The sequence below is a fragment of the Triturus cristatus genome, chromosome 6 (genome assembly GCF_964204655.1).
Source record: "Triturus cristatus chromosome 6, aTriCri1.1, whole genome shotgun sequence".
Lineage (NCBI taxonomy): Eukaryota > Metazoa > Chordata > Amphibia > Caudata > Salamandridae > Triturus > Triturus cristatus.
In genome coordinates, this window is record NC_140589.1 from 861,748,385 (window position 1) to 861,766,098 (window position 17,714).

A 17,714-nucleotide genomic window follows, 5' to 3' on the forward strand; every position below is an offset into this window, starting at 1 on the left:
TTGCCTTTGCACCCTCCTACCTGCCTTCAATTTTCAGAGTCCGTGCCCCTGGCCTCTGCCTCTCAACAGTATCCTAATGAACAACTAGATTGCTAACATTCTATATTTATTACAAAAGTGTGGAACGCCTGACATCATCTTGATGTAATCAAAACTGTAATACCTAGAGCATTTCCTTTAGAAATTACATATATGAGAGGGTCTTATTGGCATCAAAATTATGGTTAGTGCTCTAAAATACTAAAATAAGGACATATTTTCTGAGTTTTCAAATAGCGACAAAGCACTTTTAAATTATTTGTTATCTTTATGTTTTTTTATCCAGTTGACCACTTGATTAAATGTTGCACTTAGGGGAGAGGATGTGGTGTTACTTCCAGAACTGCAGACTTTGCAACTGGGGAACCAGGTTGAAGTTTCTGCTTCAGCTCGACATTCTGTGATTCTGGGCAAATCACTTAGTCTCCCCATGTCAACAACCAAAATGAATTTGTTCTTGTGTGATGTAACCAATGCTCATGTAAAGCACTCCAATACCTGACAAGTCTGCACTATATAACACTGCAAAAACACAAAATAATAAGTGTTTTGCACACTTCTGTCATTGGGCTATATTTGGGCTACATCTGGGTGATTTTGGGCTACATTTGGGCTCTTTTGTCTCCGGTGGCCATCTTGGGAGATTTATTTGTTATGAAGTTTCCTAATTTCCTCATGTACTGCAGTCTCCTCAGTAGGAAATGCTTTCAGTTTTTTACTTTGATTCCATCATGAAGGTATTCAGATATGTCACACATTTGCCATAAATTCTGAATGTTAGCACTCTAGTTGCTCATTAGATCACTGTAGTAAAACTACTGCACCATGGAAGTCTGCTCCTGGTATTAAAAGTGCATGTTTCAGTCTGCATGTCAGAATTTTTTAATGAAATAGAAGAGGATTTGAGAAGTCACTCAAAATGTGCCCTCATTTTCTTTCTTCAGCATTAATCATAATTTCTATGGCAAAATGAACCTCCTCATTGTGTTCCTTTTTAAATTAAATGTTTTAAGTGTTACCAGTTTATTCCAATCAAGATGGCTTCAGGTGTGCCATACCTTTGTCATAATGAAGACAGTAAGCGCTCTAGTTGTTTTTAAGAACATTCTGGGACATTCTGTCATTGGGCTATACTTGGGCTACATCTGGGTGATATTTGGGCTACATTTGGGCTCTTTTGTCTCTGGTGGCCATCTTGGGAGACTTATTTGTTATGAAGTTTCCTAATTTCCTCATTTACTGCAGTCTCCTCAGTAGGAAATACTTTCAGTTTTTTACTTTGATTCCATCAAGAAGGCATTCAGATGTGTCACACATTTGCCATAAATTCAGAATGTTAGCACTCTTTTTGCTCATTAGATCACTGTAGTAAAGCTACTGCTCACCAGGGAAAACTGCTGCTGGTATTGAAAGTGCATGTTTCAGTCTGCATGTCAGAATTGTTTAATGAAATAGAAGAGGATTTGAGAAGTCACTCAAAATGTGCCCTAATTTTTCTTTCTGCAGCACTAATCATACTTTTTATGGAAAAATGAACCCCCTCATTGTGTTCCTTTTTAAATTAAATTTTTTAAGAGTTACCACTTTAATCCAAGCAAGATGGCTTCAGGTGTGCCATACGTTTATCATAAGTAGGACTGTTAGCGCTCTAGTAGTTCTTTGGAACACTCTGGGAAGCTGCAGTAGAACACAAAGGAATCAACTGACAGTCTCTGCCCTTGTTGGATGTACATGTTTTGCTGAGAATGTCAGACTTCATTCTCACATGACTGAGAAAGATAATGTGAATTTACAGAAAATAAGCTCTCAGTTTAGCCTATAGATCACCTTCCAAACCTCTGTGGTAAAAGCATGAGAAAATATTTTTCTCTCAAGCATGATATCCCAGCAGAAGGCTTTTTCACATGGTGAAATCACCTTAGAACATACCACAATTCCTAAAATGAGTATGGTACCATCAACAAATGATTTATAATGTAACTAAAGTCTTAAAACCTTCTATTAACTGCAATGCTTTTTAATGAGGTGCTATCATGTATATTGGTCCCAAGATGGCTGCCAACACTTCTTGGATGAAGTGCTGACAGCCAATCAGATCTCAGGATGAGATGTGTGGTTAGGCTCCGCCCACATATATATATGCGTTTAAATGCTATTTTCTCAGGAAATACTGAACAGATTTACACCAGACCTGCAAAAGGCACTTCCTTGACCTTATGGCTACCTCTCTGCCAAATTTCAAGTAATTCTGTTCAGCCGTTCGGGCTGTAGCTGTGTCTAAAGGTCCTATGGAAAAATGCATGGGGAAAACGCGTTTTGGGACCCCCCTTTTTTCTCGGCCCCTGCTTGACGAATCCCCCCGAGACTTTCAGGGTAGGAGCGGAGCGTAGCGCCCCACCTATTTTGAAAATTTCGCGAGGATTCGTCGACCGGCGCCAAAGTTATTCCAAATAGAATGTTGCGGATTTCCTATGGAAACAGGGTCCTAACTATAACTACCTACTGGCGACCGCCAGTAGGTAATATATATATATATATATATATATATATATATATATATATATATATATATATATATATATATATATATATATATATATATATATATATATATTACCTACTGGCGGTCGCCAGTAGGTAGTTACAGTTAGGACCACGTTTCCATAGGAAATCCGCAACATTCTATTTTGAATAACTTTGGCGCCGGTCGACGAATCCTTGCGAATTTTTCAAAATAGGTGGGGCGCTACGCTCTGCTCCTACCCTGAAAGTCTCGGGGGGATTCGTGAAGCGGGGGCTGAGATAAAAGGGGGGTCCCAAAACGTGTTTTTCCCATGCATTTTTCCATAGGACCTTTAGACACAGCTACAGCCCGAACGGCTGAACAGAATTACTTGAAATTTGGCAGAGAGGTAGTCCTCAGGTCAAGGAAGTGCCTTTTGTAGGTTTGGTGTAAATCTGTTCAGTAGATTCTTAGAAAATTAGCCTTTAAATCAATATATATATCTGAGCCAGCTTACGGTGTGCTTACAGTGCGCTTACCGTACGCGTAAGGTGGCGTGCGCGAGCGCGATTTTGATTGGCTCTTAGCTCTTAGTAAACATTCAAATCGGTCGAAACCAGGAAGCGGCGGCCGCCATTTTCTCTCTCGCTCCCTGAGTTGGGCAGCAAAAACGAACCCCAAAAATGTGTAAAGAGGCAGTTTCATGAGATCCTAACCACCCAGCATTGATACAGGGGTCCCCAAACCACCCCCAAGCCCAAAAAAAAAAATTTTTTTTTTTCGGAAACTCGCCGATTACGCTTACCGTACGCGTACGGTAAAAATGTATAAAAAAAAAAAATTATCCACATTGTCCCCACCCCGTGTGCAAATGGTGCCCGAAGGGCACCATTTGTGCATGGCATATTACAGCTATGAATTTAACAAAGAATACATTTCACAAAGATGCGCATAATATGTCCCCCATGTGCGCACGGTGCGCGAAGCGCATCGTGCGTACATGGCCCATCCCGCTTAACGTGGGCACGCGGTGCGCGCAGCGCGCCGCGTGACCACCGTGCGTGCACGGCACTAACTGCGTAAAGTGGGCACGCGGTGCGCGAAGCGCACCGCGTGCTCACTGTGCGCGCACGGTGCTCGAAGCGCACCGTGCGCACACGGAACGAACTGCGTTAACTGGGCGCGCACGCCACGAATGGCGTAAAGTAACTTAGCATTTAAAAAACCGTACAAATTCACTGAAAAAACCATAGGTTTCACACACGTTATAGTTAGGAATTAGCATTTAAAAAACCTTGCAAATTCACTGAAAAAACCATAGGTTTCACACATGTTATAGTTAGCTGTACATTTCACTCGTAAAAAACCAATGAAATTCCCGCGTTATAGTTAGTGCAGGCAACTATAACTCACGCGACCGCAATCTTCTGCTGATGACATATGTGTCTTTATGAAAAAAAAATATTTGTAATATATGTATAGCTAAAATTTAATGGAAGAAGACATGGGCAAATAAGTGTCGAAATACAGTATTAGCATCAGCAGAGGATTGCGGTCGTGTGAGTTATAGTTGCCTGCACTAACTATAACGCGGGAATTTCATTGGTTTTTTACGAGTGAAATGTACAGCTAACTATAACATGTGTGAAGCCTATGGTTTTTTCAGTGAATATATATATATATATATATATATATATATATATAATAAAGCCCTATGCTATCCTTGGCTATAACCTTTGAAGAAAAAAACTTGGAAGACTACAGCATATGCATGCAAGCCTTTCTGAAATAATAGCTTAATCCACATAGTTCACCGAAAACTTACATTTAGGAATAGATAATTGTGTTATAGGGGCCCTGGAATTGCTAAGCAATGTCCCTAAATGCCCATAAAGACTTGCAAGCTCCTGTAAAATAATAGCACTGCTTGGACAATATATTTCTTATGACAGAGGCTTATTCTTCCTGGCCTAAATGCTCTATTTCTTGTGACAGATGCTTGTTCTTGCTGGCCTAAATGCTCTATTTCTTGGGACAGATGCTTGTTCTTACTGCCCTAAATGTTCTGCCCCACACAACTCTTCAAGAGCAGGGTTTGATTTTTTGACCTTGCTACCTCCTAAAAACTAATGCCTAAAGAAGAGATATTTGACAAGTCCATGGGCTTAGAGAAGTGGCTGATTTTTGCATTTACAAAAGTCAAAGTCACAAACAGGAGGACTGCTGGTGCTTGAAATGATTAACACCTGCAGTAGGTAAAAAGGCACAACAAACTTCTGGACCCGTATCTTGTGAATGACTGGCTGAGGATGGGATTCCTGGGTGCCAAGAGAACCAACAGGATGTGTGACACTCACTGGATACACCAGTTACCAACAGAACCTGTCAGCCTTCGATTTTGGATTTTGAGTCAGGGTCCTGTTACACTTTCAAAGATTACATTTGTAGAACCATAAGGGCTAGAAAGATAGTTCAGATGGTTCCAAAAACAAGGAGACCTACCTCATTCACGTTTATGAAAAAAACCTATATGTCCCTATCAATCCAGCTCGTGTCAACAATCAATATTTCCACAGGTCTGATTCTTCTGTTACAACAACTACCATTGTATATCCGCAGTATGTTGTTTGCGTAAGAGCAATGCAGACTCACCACATTCAAGTCAGAAAATAATCCTGCAGTCCACTGACCCTGCTCTTTACTTTAGAAGCTCCTGGCAACACCTGGGTGGCCAACATTACCAATCTTTAGTCCGAAGGGCCTATGCTCTCACACTCCCGTTTATGGGCCACCTTACCTCCCCACAACCAACACTCCATTTCTTCCAGTGCACCAATCAGGAACACTTCCTCTAGATTCTTACCCATGTTAACATGTCAAGCCTGACAAAATTTAACAGGGAGTAAGTGTAAAGTATGTACCGTACCATTAGGATTTTGGTGTGTTAGCACCAGAATCACCGTATTATTCCCCAAAAACTTAGAACAGACGCTATTTATTGCCACCGATAAATAACATACCCTGGGGTATCATTATTTATGAGGTGCAATACATGGAACCTTGATTCTGACATGGAAGGGATCAGGGCCATCGAAGCCTGTAGCCTGGAGGACAGGAATCGCCGAGTGCAAATTCATTAGTGAGCATCCATCTTGAAGCTTACTATGCCACGACCCTTATGCACCAGACATGGGGTGCAGCTTAGTCAGTAAGATTGGTGTGGGGGTGTTCAGGTTTTCCAACTCACACTGGCATATAATATTAAAATACATTATATGACTAGCAGGGTTTATGAGAGGGGCTAAAGTGGCAATGGAAAGGGAGACAAATGTGGATTGGCAGGGGTACGTTGTGAGAGAAAACACAATATTTTGTAAAACAGCCAACATTTTTGAAGACCTTTAAAACAGAGAGGGAGAGGGCGTTTTTGTCTGTGTACGTGTGTGTGTAACAAATCCTGGTGAAATCTGACAGACACCTAACTATACCCGAATGGAAGCACCTGGACCCAACTATTTACCAGAACATACATTTACTTGTGGAGTGTAACACCCAAATCCTCCACCCCCCACCACCCCAATCGAAGCTACACCCCTGTGCCAGATTTTAAAACTCTTTTGACAGTGCTTCAAAATAGGATACATTTGTTGATATACATTTGAAGTTCCTACTAGATTGATTCATTTAGATCACTTAAAGTGCTGATTTATGATTGAACACACCATACAAGACAACTTGAGACCTCGCCATTCTCAGTTAGTATGCTCATCAAAATATGACAAGGGATGATGATTTTGTTAAAAGCATTTGATCACATGGGTGGAGGGTCACCACTATGTCATATGAGTTATATTGCATGACAAAATTATCACATTCACTACATCAACAATATCTACATCGAGGTAAGTAGATGTGGAGTTAAGAAAGGTAAATATAAATTCCTTTCACGATGCACTTGTAGGAGATGTTGTGGATGTAATATTTTTATAGGTTGAATTGTTCACAAGGAAAATGGGAACTGTATTTTCCTTCTTCTGATATGTTTTTCTAAAAGAAAAACTCATGATTGGATGGGAGATATTTATGGCAACATATTTATTTTTTCCACTGCTATAGGTCATTGCAGGAAAGATACAGTTTCTCTATGTTTCTACACAATCTGAGTCCCAAAGCAATTTCTAACCTGACTTGCATTAAACGGATTCTAATATTTGTTTTGCAAAAATTACTGACTACTTTGTTGTGTTTTTAATTGCTAAGTACAGGTTCTGAGTTTCTTCTCTTGCCTTCAATGAGCATGATATAGCAGGACACCAAGAATTTAGGTGGCTGTTGGGAAGGAGATGCTATGATAATGTATTATAGGGAAAAAAATACCCCCTGTCGTATATTATAAGCACATTACAAGTTGCTTCACAGTCCCATGACCCTATAAACAAACTCATCCTTTGGCCTTGTTCCTCTATATGGGCATGAAACTCCTCAGTGACGGGCAAGATCCTTAAAATGTACAGCAGGGGTAATTTACCCCATAATGTGTGGTAGGTAGTACTTTATCCCATATGTAAACATATGCAAAAGGAAGCACAATCAATGGTATGTTCGGTGAGACCTCACCTGTAGGGGTCCGTGTAGTGAATTCGGGATCGAAGTGAAAGGTGTCTTCTGGCCGTCCAACTGCAGGCTTGAACGGTGGCTTGATTTCCCTTCTGTACAATTTCTACAAATTGAACAATATGATGCTGATTATCAAGAAATACCCGTCTCCTACAGAGACTTTCTCGCAGGCAATCAGGTTACCTTCAATAAAACACATGCATTTATTCGGTTTTGTTTATTGTAACCTTTATAAACATTAAGTATTACACATTAGCATGTGCTGTTGAAAACCTTGTGTAGTAATTTATCAGAAATGGCCAAAACCTACCATGAATATGTTAAACAACAGCAGGAGAACAAAACAGCCCTATACCAGAGCAAGGCTCCTACATCGCATTCACCCCATTTCCAACAATGGTGCTTATCACACTGGCACTTGGCATAGAACCCGTGTCCCAGTGTGTTTTCCGCCTTTTTTGAATTGGAATAATTTGGCCTCTTTCTACACAGTTGAAAGTAATCTTGTTTTTTAAAAATTTTACTTGGCTACAGCAGAAATTCATAGCCACGCAGAGTTTTAATATGCATACATTAGTTTTATATTTTCAAAAAAGACAGCACATACTTTAAAATAAACAACAGTAACATTGAGCGTACTCGGTTCACATAACAATTATGCATGGTCCATCTTGAAAGTTTAAATTGGATGGGATTGTGATCTAAAGTTCAGGGTAACTTGCTGCAGGCACACCCATTCTAACCCATACACCAATGTTAGGATATGTAACCACTTTAGCTGCCTCAACAGACTATTTTGTCTCTCAAACAAATCATATATAATATGCTTACGTAGATGTGCTTTTGGCCAGCGGGTTTCATCCATTGGCCTCCAAATTGTCATTCACATTTTACTTTTTCCCACCACAGCATGCAGCATGAGCCAGCCCACTTAACCCATTGGCTCCCTTCACTTTGAGGGACTGCACAAAGCCTGTGCACATTGCTCACATTCACCTAAATATAGCCCCGCTCTGTGCAGTGTCAAAGCATTTCAAAGTGTGCTACTTGAATTTTATTTTATTTACTTTTTATATTCACTTTAAAAACCCCTGCTATTTATTTTGTTTGCTCAACTTTTTAAAATGTGTTACAAAGTGCTTAATTGGCATTGTAACATCGTAGTTGAATGCGATTTGAGTGCTTGGTTAGTTGATTTATTCTCATCTTCTGACTAGTAATAGTAATTGTGAGAAGTTGGCCTGGTATATGATGTCCATTAATGTAAGTGGGCACCTTGCAGACATCCCTTATGGTGATTTAAGAGGTCTCAGACAACCTTGGAAAGCTATCCAAGTGGTAGCTGTGGAGTGCAGCCTTCAGGCTTAGTCTTGAAGGAATGTAAAGCAGCTTGATTTACCAGAATGCAATCTTATAGTATAGATTAAATGCAAAATAACCACACAAAGTATTTATAAAAATATGTATTTATTATATAACACTATCTAGTATGTTACAGTATCTCACACATGGAGATAGACACAAAGCACACAATACCTTAGCAAATAGCACTAATACACAGTGGGCCCCAGGGGGGGCCAAACCATACACTAAGAAAGTGGTATAAGAACCATGACTTGCATCAAAGCAATGTTGAGAGGACGCAGAATTGCTTGGGACCCACAGAACCACCCAAGGTAAGTAGATAGGGACCCCACAGAGAGCATGTGCAGTGTGTGAACACGACCACAAGCGCTGTACAAGTCTATGTGCAAGTCGCGTTTGGATTTTTAAAGATTAGGGACCCTTCCCAGTGGACCCTGAAGAAACCTGTGGAAGATAGAAGGTTAGAGAGCCACCACACCCGTAGATACCATGGTACCCAAGTAACCTATCCCAGGGAAGCTGGGATCATAGGTGTGAAGTGGCGTCGGAAACCGCTGTCAAACTCAATGGAGGACATCAGGAAAGTGCCGCTGCTGGAAGAGGAGAAACTGTCTGGAGGAATCCAAATGTGGATTCTTGAAGAATAGCACCTGATAGCAGAGGGGACAGAGTCTATGTTACTCAGAATTGACCAGGCGACTTGGAGGACGAATGCCATCCGATGTTGGGTGCTTCAAGAAAGATGACGTTGACCTTGACTCTGCAGCTGCGAGGACCAGGCAATGCTGAGGATGACCAGGACCTGGATACGAGCTGTCCCACAAAGGATATCGAGTGTTGAGGGGTCGGTGTCTCCCGGGAGCACCAACAAGCCTTGAAAAATGCAACCCACGCAGGAAGTCAAGAAGGTGCATGGTACGGACCAACAAGGTCCAGGAGACTCACCACAAGCAGGGAAGTCAGTTATGGCCCTGACAGTCAGAGGAGACCAAGGAAAACAAAGATGACCCTCAAATGGACCCACAGATTGGAGGCACAGGAGTCATGAGAGGACCTCAAGCATGTCACCAAAAGATGCAGGCCACGATGCACACGATGTGGTGTGGCTGAATATTCGGGTCACAGGTGGTGCTCGAGGTTGGGGATACTTGGAGCCCGAAGATCTTCTTGCAAAGATGTCAACAAGCCTTTGCAACTGCAAAGAGGACGCGGTACTCATGGGTTCAGTTATTGCAACCCCCACGAGGACTGCTGACTATCTGGAGGAGTGATCTTGTCAGAGGACAGAAATCTACTGGGAAGAACAGGACAGAAATCCACTAAGCAGGTACTTTGAGCACCGAGGTTCTGGGGGATTCTTTGTCTCTGCAGCCCAGTATATCTCTGATCTTTCTGACTTTGACTCTCCAAAAGATGTCACTCCCGATTAGAACCCTTTTTGGCGTGAGTATTATAAAAGACGTTTGGTTATGTAGAACTTGACAGTTAGAATTTGGATAACCTTTTGATTAGTAAAAATAAGAATTAAGTATAAGTGCTTTGGTTCTTTGTCTTTGATTTGGTTATCGCAATTACCAAAGCCGAGGGGTTGGTTTCTTGGTTTGTTGATTTGGTCATTGCAATTACCATACCCAAGGGTCTCGCGTATTTGCGAGTATATTGGTAGAGATAAACCCTTGAAGTTAGAAGCTAGATTAGTGAGCTATAAGATGCCTGATCTTAGCAAGTTTGAAATGTAGCTTTGGAACTGTGAAATTTGTGTTGGCCAACTTTTGGTTTGTATAGGTTTGATATGCGAATTGCAATTTGTGTAGGCAGGTAATGAGGAGATATTTCTCCATTTGGTTTAGTTGAACGGTGCACGTACGAAAAATACCTTAAGCACCATTTTGATTATAATACTAGCGTTTTCCGCAGTATTTTTGACATGCCTGTTTGTAAGCTCACATGGAAAAATGTGTTGCTTTTTTGGAAGGTACCATAGTTAGAAACGGTTAGATTTGAAAACATATTTCTTCCTTGGTGATTTTGTACCCCCAGGGAATTAAAATATGACATAATACAAAACAAGGATCCTTCGTTCTGCGCAGTTTTATGAATAAAGATATGCAGAACGATTTTGTGTGGTGTTCTGCTAGGCAAAGCTAGTGAATTGAGCGCATTCACTACTTCTTGGACATACATCTGTCTGTTGGGCTGTTTATGCGGCCCTTTGGAATACTATTGAGAAGCGTTTCTTGTAAATATGACTTACAACTAGTATTTGCAAATGGTTTGGTTCAAGTATAGTCTGTGAGCTGTTCTTTCTTTCTGTCATGGGTATTGATTTGTAAGTCAACTGTGTGTTTAAATGTCTATGTGGTTTTCTCATTAGTGCAACTTCTGTAAGTAAATTGCGACGGCGCTATTTATGAAAAATGGCTAAAGCGCGCTGTATTGTCTGTTTGACCCCCTTTCCGTTTATGTCTGAAATGAGCTCAATGTGTGTTTGTGGGTCTTCTGATGTTTTCAGTCTGTGAAGTAAATTGCTGGTTAATTAATATCACGTAGAAACTTAGAAAAGAAATCCAGAAATGAACCATGTGATGTGCTAAAATAGCTATATGGTGCTCTTTAATTGATAGAATGAGCATTTGTTAACATATACAAAACTGCCGTTAAATGCTTAAAGGATAAAATTAGAAACACATTCAGTAGATATAAATAAGGCCCCAAAAACGAAATTATCTATTTTTGCAAAAATAAAATAAATTTACAGCATTTTCCTTAGATGCATTGTATTAGATGTTCACAGGCAAACTTTTCAGCTGCAGTATATTTGATAGAAATGTTCAGTTGAACACGGGTGGAATTTTGCATAACCGTCCTTGTAAATGAAAGTGGCGCAAAAATGTGACGCGTTTCAAGTTGGGCTTATGCGCTTAGGCTTGTGAGGTAATGTGTCCAAAATGATAGGCAAGAGAGGCAGCTTGCTTGTTATACATGGAATTATCATAAAAACGAATAATTGGGATTTTTTTTTAAAGAAAATTATTAATCATGGAAAAATTATTTTAAAAACAATAAGTGCTTTTCAAAATCGTTTTTTGATATTTATAAAGCTTAATACTCATACTATGACCTCCTAGCATTAAAATTTGATTTAAGTTGTGTTGCATCACTAAAATGACAAGCATTCGCGTGTACAATTTTCCCTTGGCGCAGGCGCAAACAAGCTCATTTTTATAAAGTATAAGTTATTATTTCCAATGCCTGACTCATGGGTTATGTAATAGACATTCTTGTAATGCATATTATGCAAGAAAATTGTAGGATATTCATTTTTTAATGCCTGAAATATCGAAGTCGAATTTGGGTAAAAACACTGTTTAAACTGCATTTTCTTTCATTCAGAGTACTTTTTAAAGTGTCTCAGGATTCAGTAAATACATACATTTAGGTTTGACATATATTTACAGGTTGTGCCTTCTTATGATTCAATGAGTCAATGTGCCAGTACAACGGCTTGTTTCAATATCAGGGTTGAAGGTTCTAACTTCAACTGGGCCTACTAAGAAGTTCATTAATTTTAGGTTGATGAAATGTGTACCATTGCATAAGATTACAACGAGCATTCATTCTAAAACCTGGTATGTGTGTTATTACGTTTTGTGAATTATTCACAGTACATGTAGTTTAATAATCTGGGAATAGAGATAATTTTTTTTTTAGTGCCTAAAAAGGAGAAATTATTTTACAAAATAGAGTGAATTATTGCAAGGTAGGAGGAATTAGGAAGGCCTTCTGGCTTTGACAAATTCAGAGTGGCAGAAGCTGGGGGCTAAGGAGAGCTGCAGAGGCTGGCTCACGTTACGCTGCTGAGATGCTATCTTTAGTTTTCCGTAAACAATGGGGTAGGCTGCCACGTTGACATTTATGACCGTTTAAATTAGGGCCTTGCCTCTGTGGAATGCAGAATGACCTTGCTACACGGGCCTCTAAAGGTGGGGTTTCTGGTTTCTCCATAACAACATCGCTAAAACTAAAGAACTTAATTCCAAAGGGAAAATATAGAAAAGGGGTTTTCTTTGAAAGCCCAAACATCATGTTAAATGCTTTGCAGAACAGATACATTTGTGTTATTTAACAGAAAATGAAGTGTTGCATTAAGTCTTAGTCAGAAAATAAGATGCAGCCCACTTCTAAAATTTTTAAGGCTACATGCCTAAGTGAGAACGTATCGCCAATTAAGACTTCTTTTTCACAGTGGAAACTGTAGGTGCCAAATTAATATGGAGCGTCATGTAACGATTTTTACTTTCAGAAAGGTAAAACTACGGTGGCTTGATGTTGCCAGGTAACTGACAAGAGGGTAACAGTTAAGTAATGGAAATTTATTTTTGTGTATTTGGTCCTATCATGAATTGTTCTTGCTGGTCCTGTACGTTAGAAGAGAAACAGTAAAGTTATATTTGACAGCAGATTTCCATTGCCTGGTGATCTGCTGTCAAAAGGAGGGTAAAGATTTTAAACCTGACAAATTAAACAGGCCCATATATTGGGTTTGGGCTGCAGGTTTACAGTGCATAAAAGTACATGACATGGTGTTGTGTGTCACCGCTTATTTACATATGCTATTGTTTTGTCTATGCTTTTTGTGCTTGATATACAGCAAGTATATCTGATGGCTTGACGTTTTGTGCGTTTTTATTATTTTTTGCATGTTTTCGTTGTTTTTGTTGCTGCTTTTGATACTATTACAAGTTTACCTGTGTTGTGAGGGGATGGTCATGATGATGCCCATCGCTACGCAACAGTTGGTTGAACTTGTTCTGGTTACTAAATTCCACAGCTAATGATATTTCATGCTGTGAACATGAGAGACAACACTTCACCAGTGCATGTCTATTTGGCTATAATGGTAAGGAAAATTAAAGAGATATACAGGATCGAAGTGTGTCACCTGTAGTTAGTCACGTTACTGCCCCTTCCCTTAAAGGAACAGGCAGCCCTACGTTTATGTATCCTTGATTGGACCCAAGGATGAAATTATAGATCTGTGACTCAAGGTGGCCTAATTTCTATATTACATTAGTTAATGATGTTTTGCTTCCTAAGTAGCCTATGGCTTTTGTTCCTTAAAAGAAAACTAGGTTTTCATTCTTCCCTGAAGAAAGAACTGGAACATTACCTAAGATTACCGTATATGGTGTAGCCGCCAGCGGTAGAGTTAAAATGTATGTAACTTTGGCCTTTGTGTATCACCCGTACTCTTGGTGTTGTGTCACATGCCTGACTATCACCCAAATAATTTTTGGTCTTCCTATAGATTTTTTTTTTTTCTTTCTTTTGTTGCTTCTCCCCTGACCGATGTCGCATCATGCTTAGTTATTGGGGATTTTAGTTATGTCCTAGTTCCAATTCCCTTTTCCGTATTCCTTTCACCAGTCAGCCCATTTATTATTGTAGGTGTATTGTTCAGGTACACACTTCCAGACTGCAGTGATGCACCAGGATCCTCCATATTATGTATAATCCCCTCTTGTATGACCAGACTGGTTTTCAAGAATTTTCCTTAGGCCTGCTTCAATCTTTTCCAACCTGACTGTCAAGTATATTATATTATAGTAAGACAAGTTTTCCATCCCAATAGGAGATAACTTACGTTTACTTTTTTTAACATGACGAATTTTCAATGTCTATTTTTTAATGTGGTTTTTACCCTTTTGTTCCTGCTGCTTTAATTTTTGGTGGGATCAGATGTGTTCTAATCATGCAAATATCAGGACCCTCTAGTTCTTGTCTTTTGTTTGCATATTTGACTATTAGCCTGTGTATTGCATATTGCGCCTGATGTGAAAGTTTTCTACATGCCCATGATAATTTGTACCATGTGATTTCTCTATTGAGATGTTCTGGAAAAGGAATTTAGGAACACCTAGATGTAATCATTCAGAAAAAAAATGTGTTTGCCCCGTTAGACAATGCCACCATATGTGAAGACATCCATTTAGATAGAATTCTTGTGTAGTTATCTACCTTTAGATGATGGAGGCTCTCACACGGAAACCAAATTGAAAATATTAGAGATACTGTTTTGCCTACTGTCTTTATATTTGTATTGCTTTTTGAGAATGACAGTATATTATAGACCAAAATTGTCCCATTGCGTGTGGCCACTCCTTTGAAACTCACAGACCACCTGTTTGCAGTCCCCTTGTTATACAATGAACTGTTTAAAGCATCGCACATGCTTCATCAGAAGGCGTTCAACATCAGAAAAGAAGGAGGAGCTGGTTTTGCCACAGAACCAGAATTTCAGTGCACAAGAGCGCCTGTCATGTGCTGGTAACCTCTGACAGTGTGCAGTCCCTTGAGCCCCTTGGCCTGAGTTTTTGGCCACACACACCCCCTCTTTTCCTTTGCTCCAATGGAAGTGCAGAGCACCGGCGGATCCAAGATTGACAAAACGCACTAATTCTAGGGCCCATGAAAAAGCAGCCTGAGCGTCCTCTGACACCGAATGATGAGTGTTGGATCCTGAGAATGGTCCCGGGTCTGCACAAGATGATCTGTGCCCATGACCAATGAAGCGTTACAACAAACAAATGATGGACGGAATGCTGACAATGCAGACATTCTCCCCCAGTCAAGAGATCTGGGTTAAATCCATCGTTCTTTTGCCCACTACGCCACCCCAGTTCAGACATGGCCATGTGCAAATCAGTCTTGACCCTGTGCCTCATGGGAACAGTCCAGCCCGAACTGCCAAGCCATGTCTTCCCTGGACCGGAATCAAGCATCCTAGGACCGGTTTCTGGGTATCAGCCGTCATCAGCCAGGATAGCTTGACTCCAGTAGCGTAGTGAGCACGGGTCCCACGTCTTGGAATACCCATCCCACTTAGGGCGAAAAGCGTTACAACAAACAAATGATGGACGGAATGCTGACAATGCAGACATTCTCCCCCAGTCAAGAGATCTGGGTTAAATCCATCGTTCTTTTGCCCACTACGCCACCCCAGTTCAGACATGGCCATATGCAAATCAGTCTTGACCCTGTGCCTCATGGGAACAGTCCAGCCCGAACTGCCAAGCCATGTCTTCCCTGGACCGGAATCAAGCATCCTAGGACCGGTTTCTGGCTATCAGCCGTCATCAGCCAGGATAGCTTGACTCCAGTAGCGTAGTGAGCACGGGTCCCACGTCTGGGAATACCCATCCCACTTAGGGCGAAAAGCGTTACAACAAACAAATGATGGACGGAATGCTGACAATGCAGACATTCTCCCCCAGTCAAGAGATCTGGGTTAAATCCATCGTTCTTTTGCCCACTACGCCACCCCAGTTCAGACATGGCCATATGCAAATCAGTCTTGACCCTGTGCCTCATGGGAACAGTCCAGCCCGAACTGCCAAGCCATGTCTTCCCTGGACCGGAATCAAGCATCCTAGGACCGGTTTCTGGCTATCAGCCGTCATCAGCCAGGATAGCTTGACTCCAGTAGCGTAGTGAGCACGGGTCCCACGTCTGGGAATACCCATCCCACTTAGGGCGAAAAGCGTTACAACAAACAAATGATGGACGGAATGCTGACAATGCAGACATTCTCCCCCAGTCAAGAGATCTGGGTTAAATCCATCGTTCTTTTGCCCACTACGCCACCCCAGTTCAGACATGGCCATATGCAAATCAGTCTTGACCCTGTGCCTCATGGGAACAGTCCAGCTGTGACCTCCTAGCATTAAAATTTGATTTAAGTTGTGTTGCATCACTAAAATGACAAGCATTCGCGTGTACAATTTTCCCTTGTCGCAGGCGCAAACAAGCTCATTTTTATAAAGTATAAGTTATTATTTCCAATGCCTGACTCATGGGTTATGTAATAGACATTCTTGTAATGCATATTATGCAAGAAAATTGTAGGATATTCATTTTTTAATGCCTGAAATATCGAAGTCGAATTTGGGTAAAAACACTGTTTAAACTGCATTTTCTTTCATTCAGAGTACTTTTTAAAGTGTCTCAGGATTCAGTAAATACATACATTTAGGTTTGACATATATTTACAGGTTGTGCCTTCTTATGATTCAATGAGTCAATGTGCCAGTACAACGGCTTGTTTCAATATCAGGGTTGAAGGTTCTAACTTCAACTGGGCCTACTAAGAAGTTCATTAATTTGAGGTTGATGAAATGTGTACCATTGCATAAGATTACAACGAGCATTCATTCTAAAACCTGGTATGTGTGTTATTACGTTTTGTGAATTATTCACAGTACATGTAGTTTAATAATCTGGGAATAGAGATAATTTTTTTTTTAGTGCCTAAAAAGGAGAAATTATTTTACAAAATAGAGTGAATTATTGCAAGGTAGGAGGAATTAGGAAGGCCTTCTGGCTTTGACAAATTCAGAGTGGCAGAAGCTGGGGGCTAAGGAGAGCTGCAGAGGCTGGCTCACGTTACGCTGCTGAGATGCTATCTTTAGTTTTCCGTAAACAATGGGGTAGGCTGCCACGTTGACATTTATGACCGTTTAAATTAGGGCCTTGCCTCTGTGGAATGCAGAATGACCTTGCTACACGGGCCTCTAAAGGTGGGGTTTCTGGTTTCTCCATAACAACATCGCTAAAACTAAAGAACTTAATTCCAAAGGGAAAATATAGAAAAGGGGTTTTCTTTGAAAGCCCAAACATCATGTTAAATGCTTTGCAGAACAGATACATTTGTGTTATTTAACAGAAAATGAAGTGTTGCATTAAGTCTTAGTCAGAAAATAAGATGAAGCCCACTTCTAAAATTTTTAAGGCTACATGCCTAAGTGAGAACGTATCGCCAATTAAGACTTCTTTTTCACAGTGGAAACTGTAGGTGCCAAATTAATATGGAGTGTCATGTAACGATTTTTACTTTCAGAAAGGTAAAACTACGGTGGCTTGATGTTGCCAGGTAACTGACAAGAGGGTAACAGTTAAGTAATGGAAATTTATTTTTGTGTATTTGGTCCTATCATGAATTGTTCTTGCTGGTCCTGTACGTTAGAAGAGAAACAGTAAAGTTATATTTGACAGCAGATTTCCATTGCCTGGTGATCTGCTGTCAAAAGGAGGGTAAAGATTTTAAACCTGACAAATTAAACAGGCCCATATATTGGGTTTGGGCTGCAGGTTTACAGTGCATAAAAGTACATGACATGGTGTTGTGTGTCAC

At 40.4% G+C, this 17,714-nt stretch overlaps 1 protein-coding gene across 1 annotated transcript in view; it reads right to left on the reverse strand.

The window, feature by feature from the left end:
* LOC146817972 (ribosomal protein S6 kinase alpha-2) overlaps window positions 1-17,714 on the reverse strand; it is a 1,223,136-nt gene that overhangs the window by 289,260 nt on the left and 916,162 nt on the right. Inside the window, exon 12 of the mRNA XM_085611448.1 lies at window positions 7,160-7,262. Coding sequence (XP_085467574.1) covers window positions 7,160-7,262 — 103 coding nt within the window. The remainder of the gene's footprint in view (window positions 1-7,159; window positions 7,263-17,714) is intronic.